At 47.2% G+C, this 7759-nt stretch overlaps 1 protein-coding gene across 5 annotated transcripts; it reads right to left on the bottom strand.

The window, feature by feature from the left end:
• Positions 1-4346: 4346 nt before the first annotated feature.
• LOC105551730 (somatotropin-like) lies at positions 4347-5999 on the bottom strand. Of its 5 annotated transcripts, none has more exons than XM_011997094.1 (5): positions 5929-5993; positions 5502-5662; positions 5159-5278; positions 4902-5066; positions 4347-4652 (listed from the first exon to the last, which is right to left on the bottom strand). In XM_011997094.1, exons 1-5 carry the CDS (start codon positions 5936-5938, stop codon positions 4455-4457), a joined length of 654 nt encoding a protein of 217 aa, XP_011852484.1. In that variant the 5' UTR covers positions 5939-5993; the 3' UTR covers positions 4347-4454. The 5 variants fall into 5 exon arrangements, with proteins under 5 accessions (XP_011852484.1, XP_011852485.1, XP_011852483.1 ...); XM_011997095.1 differs by having other exon boundaries at positions 5159-5205; positions 5483-5662; XM_011997093.1 differs by having other exon boundaries at positions 5159-5274; positions 5483-5662.
• Positions 6000-7759: the final 1760 nt, after the last annotated feature.

Consider the following 7759-nt stretch of genomic DNA (forward strand, 5'->3'; position numbering starts at 1 on the left):
CTGCCTCCCAGGTTCACGCCATTCTCCTGCCTCAGCCTCCCGTGTACCTGGGACTACAGGCACCTGCTACCACGCCCGGCTATTTTTTGTATTTTTAGTAGAGACGGGGTTTCACAGTGTTAGCCAGGATGGTCTCGATCTCCTGACCTTGTGATCCGCCCGCCTCGGCCTCCCAAAGTGCTGGGATTATAGGCGTGAACCACCGTGCCTGGCCGTTTATCCTCTCAAGGATGGTCAGGGTGACATTTTGGTGTCTTTCTCTCTAGACCCGAGAAAGCATAAGTTATATCTTTAGTGGGACTTCTTACCATAGGGTTAATAATAATGTTTACCTTAGAGAATTATCGTTAGAAAGAAATGACATAATACCTGCAATAAACTAGCATGGTACTGGAGACATGTGTTCACATTTGTTGGTTTTTATTATTATACTGATAATTCTGGTGGGAATTAAGCACATCATTATAATCACATAAACTCAAAGCAAGAATCAGAAATCCATGGTAACCTTGAGGGCCATCAAAAGTCATAGACACCGTGCACAGCTTTCCGATTTTTCTAGTCTTTTTCTTGCTTCTTCCCCTACTTTCCCCCGCAGTTTGGTCCCCTATGATTTAGGACTACTAGTAGGGTGACCAGTCCTATTAGCTGAGTTTGCATTGAGCTGAGGGATTCTTGGAAGGAATGTAGGACTTTCAGTGCTGACATTGAGAAAGTCTCCTGAAAACGAGGACAAGTTGGTAACCCTAATCCCAGCGGTGCTCATCACATGCCTCAGCACTCCAGGGCCTTCTGAATTAAAGAAGCAGCCAGGCAAAGTGTCAGCTTGTCTTGGCCTAGAAGCCCAGACCTTGTAATTCAGAAGAAAAGGGAAGGGGTCAGTTCTGCTCTGAACTGTGTATAAAGGGACAAAACCCACCACGTGTATTTCAACAATGCTCATGGAAGAAATTCAGAAGTGGTCATTTTAGGTTAGGGTAAATTCAAAAAAATGACAGAGTCAGGAAAACATTATCGCAGGGGTCAAGGATGACTCGAGCTCTGCCTACTGAACTCTTCTTTGTGCCAGTCTCGCTAATCTTATCTTCAGGAAGAGTTTTCATTAGAAAATACCACTAAGGGCCAGGCGCAGTGGCTCACGCTTGTAATCCCAGCATTTTGGGAGGTCAAGGCGAGTGGATCACCTGTGACCAGGAGTTTGAGACCAGCCTGGCCAACATGGCGAAACCCTGTCTTTACTAAAAATCCAAAACCTAGCCCTGTGTGGTGGTGTACGCTTATAATTCCAGTTACTCAAGAGGCTGAGGGACGAGAATCACTTGAACCTGGGCAGTCGAGGTTGCAGTGAGCCAAGATCGCACCACTGCACTACAGCCTCTGTCTCAAAAATGAAAACAAAAATAGACTACTAACATTTTTCAGTTGCGAGAATATATAAAAATCTCCATCTTAACCGTTTTACGTGTACAGTTCAGTCATGTCAAGTACATTCACATTGTCATGCAAACATCACCACCATCCATCTCCAGAACCCTTTTCATCTTGCACAGCCGAAACCCTGTGCTCATTAAATAGCTCCCTCAGCCACTGGCAGCCACCATCCTACTTTTTGTCTCTATGAATTTGACTGCTCTGAGTACCTCATATGACTGGAATCAGACAGTATTTGTCTTTTTGTGACTGGCTCATGAGAAACACTTTTGAGATGACTGGTTGGAATTAGGAGCAGGTGGGACCACAACTGGTCCAGGCCTCTCATCTCCTCATTCTTCTTTTTCCCTGTTCCACCAATACAACAGCTGTGGACACATGGGTCTCATCTTTGCAGTTCCTAACACAGTGGTTTTCAACCTTGTTTACATATTAGAATCACCTGGGAAAGTTTTCCGACTACTCTTGCCTGGACCAGATTCCCCAACACAGTGGTTTTCAACCTTGTTTACACATTAGAATCACCTGGGAAAGTTTTCGAACTGTTCTTGCCTGGACCAGATTCCAGGTTAATTATATCAGAATGTCAGGGAGTGAGTGCTTACATATGCATCGTTTAGAAAACACCTAGGCATCTCAAATTTGCAGTGGAAATTGCTGTCCACAGCAAGTTGATGAGCTGAAATGTGGAATAACAGTGGGTGAATCAAAAGAGTGTAAAGTAGATGGTCTTTAAGGTCTTTTTATATTGTAAAATGTGCAAAGTCATGTAGTATCTTTCTAATTCTCAACCAGCAGTGGTTGAGTGGATTCACCTATACCTGAGGGGAGCTGGGCGGACAGTCTCTGGAGTGTGGCTCCCCCTGCAGTTCAGTTATATGTTACGACCACTCCACTTTAGAACCCTCTTAGTCACCCATGCAGGCGCTGGACATTGTCATTCCCCTATCACATGCATTCAACAAATACTTATTAAGATGGCTTGCCTCTCCTTTTAAAACACGGAAGCCAAGAGATAATGATAATTGTGCTCATTCCATTGACTTCTAAAGACCGTGAGATTTGTGAATAATTTTTTAAGGCCGAATGAAGGACGCTGCAGGAATATTGATTCCAGCTTTGTGCAAGAAATAGTTTTCTGCAATGAGAGTGGTTTAATAGAATGAGGAGCCCTGTGAAAAAGTGATTCCCTCGGTTCTAGTGCTACACACTTGTATTTGGAATATTGACTTTAATGGATGCCGGAGGATAAGATTCCCAAAGTAGAAGAAACTAGACTGACTTATGAGGCCTTTCTAATTCCAAAATGCATAATTTTAAAGCCAGATAGTAGAAGAACAATGTAAGATGCAGGAATGGCTTCTGAGCTGAGAAATGAAGCAGCTCTAGAGTTTTGATTATTTCGGCCTTCAACCACTTCCCAAGGACGGAGTTATTAACTGTAAGATAGCCAAAAATGAACACAAGTGGGTCTCGTTATCAAGAAAATTCATTATAGCACATAAGAATCAGAACTTCTGAAGAAGAATTAATTAGGGGGTTGATTATTTGCATTGCAAAATAATTCCTGACTTCATGAATCATTTTTGGATACTAGAGTTCCTGTGAGCATCTTAGTATGGATTTATAGGTCACCAGTCACTTAGCCAAAGTGCTTGGGAGAGTAAACTCTTAACTATAAAGGGCTAACCACCACTCTTTAGTGCTTATTATTTCCTAATTGTCATTAGGAAAACGATATAGTTTCACGACACATATGTAGACACTCCATCAGAAAACACAAAACACCCGAAAATTCAATGCAGAAATAACTACAATTTCTTGAGCACTATATAATGTGTCAAATATATCATTGCATTTAATCCTCACATAATCCTTGTAAAGCAATATATTATTATCTCAGCTTGGTGAAGTAATTTATTCAGGAGCAACAAATGACGTACAACCCAAATCTTTCTGATTCTTTCCCTTACACCGAGTTACCCCAATCAACATCTCTCAGAACAAACTTGCTCACAGACAGCTTGGAGACCATGTGTGTTTGGATGAATTTTTGCCCTTAAAATGTTTTCAGTATGTGTTGCCAGTGTTTAAATGTTAGATTTCACATAAAAGTCTGGATGTCCTGGCTGTCTCAAAGAATCAGAAGTTCTGGAAGTCCTGTCCCTGCAGTCCTGATGGTGACAGGCTGGGTGGGTCCTACCTCAGCGGGGACTTGAATTCTGCAGGTTGTGCTTCTTCCTACCCCTCTGTGTTGCATCCTCCGAAGGAAAGCAAGTGTCATCTGGCATTTATCCCCTCCCATCCAGCCCTCATTGCTCACATTGTTATCTTCCTGGCACCTGTTGTCACTGCATTTGCAACCCCAAATAAAATCTCTCTTCCACTTCCCTTGCCCTAATCCAGATCCCAAATGCTCTGGTTCTGTATGTCTCCAAGTAATTTTTGCATTGTTCTCATTTCCCAAGAGTAGTTGGGCTTAAGGAAAATTCATCTTAAAATTCTTCTGCACAGAAGTAGTTCTATGACATTGTTTCCTCTCCTGTTGGGGAGTTTTTGCCTCTGCACTTAATAGCCCATCTTGTTTTCATTTCTTCCCGCTCCTGGAGGGCCAGGTTTGGTGTTACTGGTGATGGTGGGGGAGGAAGAAATGCCTTCAAGTCATCTCTGGGATGACTAATGAGCTATGACCAGCAAGCTGGGACCACTGAGCTGGTGGAATGGCCTTAGTGAGTAACAGACTGCAGTGATGTGTCAGCTTTCTTCTGGCCCAGGAACAGTCAAATTTTTTATATTTCAGCGGCCTGGTTCCCAATAGACCCTGCAGGCCCTACAGGTCATCTTCCCAAGCTGCCCCTTGCTCCATACCACCCCCTTCCACCCCAAAATATTATAGAAGGACACCTAGCCAGACAAAATGATACAACTTAATTTTATTAGGACATGGCTGGTGGGCACTGGAGTGGCACCTTCCGGAGCCAGGAGAGGCACTGGGAAGGGGTCACAGGATGCCACGCGGGCACCTAGAAGCCACAGCTGCCCTCCACAGAGCGGCACTGCACCATGCGCAGGAATGTCTCGACCTTGTTCATGTCCTTCCTGAAACAGTGGAGCAGCCAGTAGTTCTTGAGCAGTGTGTCATCATTGTGCGAGTTTGTGTCAAACTTGCTGTAGGTCTGCTTGAAGATCTGCCCAGTCCGGGGGCTGCCGTCTTCCAGCCTCTGCAAAGTGAAGGAAGAGAAGGAGAGGTCAAGTGCTTGGTCACTGTTCCCTCCCTGTCTCATTCATTCATTTTCCTCCCTCCCCTCCAGGGGAGAAAGGCCTGGAGGATTCACCAGGGGAAATGAAGACTAAGGTGAGTTCTCTTGGGTCAGGGCCTGACTACTAAAAAGAGGGCAGCAGTGTTTCTCTCCCCCAGCCCTCGAAGCCAGTGGCGTTCCAGGGTTGGGGACCCCTGGCGCCACCCTCACCCCCATCAGCGTTTGGATGCCTTCCTCTAGGCTTTTTAGGAGGTCATAGACATCGCTGTCCGAGGTGCCATACACCAGCCTGTTGGCAAACACACTCCTGAGGAACTGCACGGGCTCCAGCCAGGACTGGATGAGCAGCAGGGAGATGCGGAGCAGCTCTAGGTTCTGCAGGGGAAGGACACGCAGTGGCTGTGCTGCCCGTGGCTCTGACCACAGGCCTCCCCAATCCCCGCCTGGGGCAGAAGGCATCCACTCACGGATTTCTGTTGTGTTTCCTCCATGTTGGAGGGTGTGGGAATAGACTCTGAGAAGCAGAGGGAGGTCTGGGGGTTCCGCAGGAATGAATACTTCTGTTGCTTTGGGATATAGGCTTCTTCCTAGGAGGAGGACCCCCCCACCAAGAAGGACCGCCGGTTTCTATGCTGGAGACCAGCTCCCATTGTTACTTTTCTGGGAACCTCACTCAGCATATGCTCATCTTCCTGCATTTTCGCTTCAGAAAACAACCGTGAGCTCCTTAGTCTCCTCCCATGACTTCCCAGGGGGGAAAGTCACCCCTTCTTGCCACCCCAGACGCGCACCCATTCCCCAAGAGCTTACAAACTCCTGGTAGGTGTCAAAGGCCAGCCGGTGCAGGCGATAGGCGTGGATCATAGCGTTGTCAAAAAGCCTGGATAAGGGTACGCTTGGGACCCTACCAGCCTGTTGAAGCCAAGGCAGGCAGAGCAGGGCAAAAGCCAGGAGCAGGGACGTCCAGGAGCCTGGGGAGAAACCGGAGGACAACGGAGGAGGCAGAGAGCAAGAGGCCAGCACTGTCCCTGGCCCCGGAGCTGTTTTTTTTTTTTCCTCTCTCTCCATCCCTCCAGGGTCCAGGAACATTGTGAGATTGGCGAAATATCTGGGCTTAGATGGTGATACTCACATTCAGAAGCCCCAAACCTGAGGATTAGTTTCCCCATCCCATCTACAGGGCGCCGCCTCTTCCTTCGGGACACATCGTGTGGAAATGGATTTTACGGGCGCTTACCTGCAGCCATTGCAGCTAGGTGGGCTGTCCACAGGACCCTGAGTGTTCGGGGAGTTGGGCCTTGGGATCCTGGAGTGGTCTCTTGTGGGCCCTTTTTATACCCTAGCCCCTTATCTCTGGCTGCTTGACCCCACCTGTTTCTCTGTACATTTATACATGGGGCCACTGACGTGCCTGTGCTAATGGATAATTTAGAAGCTCCTCCCACACATGCTGGGATCATGCCTCCTGGCTTGTCATGTTTCCCTTCCCACCATCACCAACACTGTGAGGGTTGTGCACAGAGTGTCAGCCAGAGATATCACCCAACTTGTCCTCTCTTTAAGGAGAAGTGGGTGCCCTCTGGCAGCACGCCATGGTGGCCAACCTCAACGCAGGGAAGGATATCAGTATAGCCCATCCTTGAGACCCATACTGACCCTATCCCACTCTCTATCCTATCCCTTTCTTCCACCCCGCATGGTTCCCCTCCACCAAGCAGAGAGAATGTGTGTGTTGCGAAAAGGGGCCAAACACAGCCAATAAATTGTGGGGGTTCTGGGCACGATTCAGTCCTGAATTCCACTTTTGCTGACTCCTCCTGGGCCCGCCTGAGGCAGCTGGATGCAGTGCTAATACTGACCACTAGAGGGAACCAACCCTGCCCTTTGCTCTCCCCTTTCCCTGAGCCTTTGGGGGCTTCCCCAGGTCCCTGGGGATGAAGAACCCAGACTCAAGGTATTGCCCCAGCTCCTTGGACCAGCAGCAGAGATACAAACCAAGAAACAGAAATCCCGGGGACAGACAGGAACCACAAGCGTTTCCTCCCCTAGCCCTGAAATCTTCAGAGAATCTCAAAGTTAGAAGAGCTCTTGAAGGTTTGAGTGTCTTTCCCGGTTTTGAAACTCAGAACACATCAGGCCAAAAGACGCCCTATGCAGCCGTGGAAGCCCCTCTTCTTTTTTCTCCTCCTCCTTTCCAGATCTGTATAGAGCTTATCCAGTTGCCAAGGGCCTGCCTGTGCATTCCCACGTCTGACCTGCCACTTGTCTTGTGAAGGAGGTATTATTATCACCCCATTTCACAGGTCAAGACACTGAGGTTAAGAGAGTCTGACTACATGAGCTACCTCAGCCAGGGCAGTCGATCTCCACAACCTTGCTCTCTTCCCACATTGTGTCATTCAAAGTCCTTTCTCAAGGCGTGGCACGGTGGCTCATGCCTGTAATCCCAGCACTTTGGGAGGCTGAGGTGTGTGGATCAGCTGAGGTCAGGAGTTCAAGGCCAGACTAGCCAACATGGCAAAACTCCATCTCTCCTAAAAATACAGAAATTAGCTGGGCATGGTGGCACAAGCCTTTAATCCCAGTTATTCAGGAGGGTGAGGTGGTAGAATCATTTGAACCCAGGAGGCAGAGTTTGCTGTGTGCCAATATCGTGCCACTGCACTCCAGCCTTGGGGAAAGAGCAAGTCTCCATAGGAAAAAAAAAAAAAAGTCCTTTCTCCAGAGCAGGTTGTATTGTGCTACTCAGTTACATAGTTATTTTAGTTTCTTTCCTTCTTTCTTTCTTTCTTTCTTTCTTTCTTTCTTTCTTTCTTTCTTTCTTTCTTTCTTTCTTTCTTTCCTTCCTTCCTTCCTTCCTTCCTTCCTTCCTTCCTTCCTTCTTTCTTTCTTTCTTTCCTTCCTTCCTTCCTTCCTTCCTTCTTTCTCTCCTTCTTTCCTTCTTTCTCTCTCTCTTTCCTTCATTCCTTCTTTCCTTCTTTCTCTCTCTCTTTCTTTTTCTTTCTCTCTCTCTCTTTCTTTCGCTCTCTCTCTCTTTCTTTCTCCTTCCTTCCTTCCTTCCTTCCTTC

This window comes from Mandrillus leucophaeus, unplaced genomic scaffold, assembly GCF_000951045.1.
Source record: "Mandrillus leucophaeus isolate KB7577 unplaced genomic scaffold, Mleu.le_1.0 Scaffold530, whole genome shotgun sequence".
Classification (NCBI taxonomy): Eukaryota; Metazoa; Chordata; class Mammalia; order Primates; family Cercopithecidae; genus Mandrillus; species Mandrillus leucophaeus.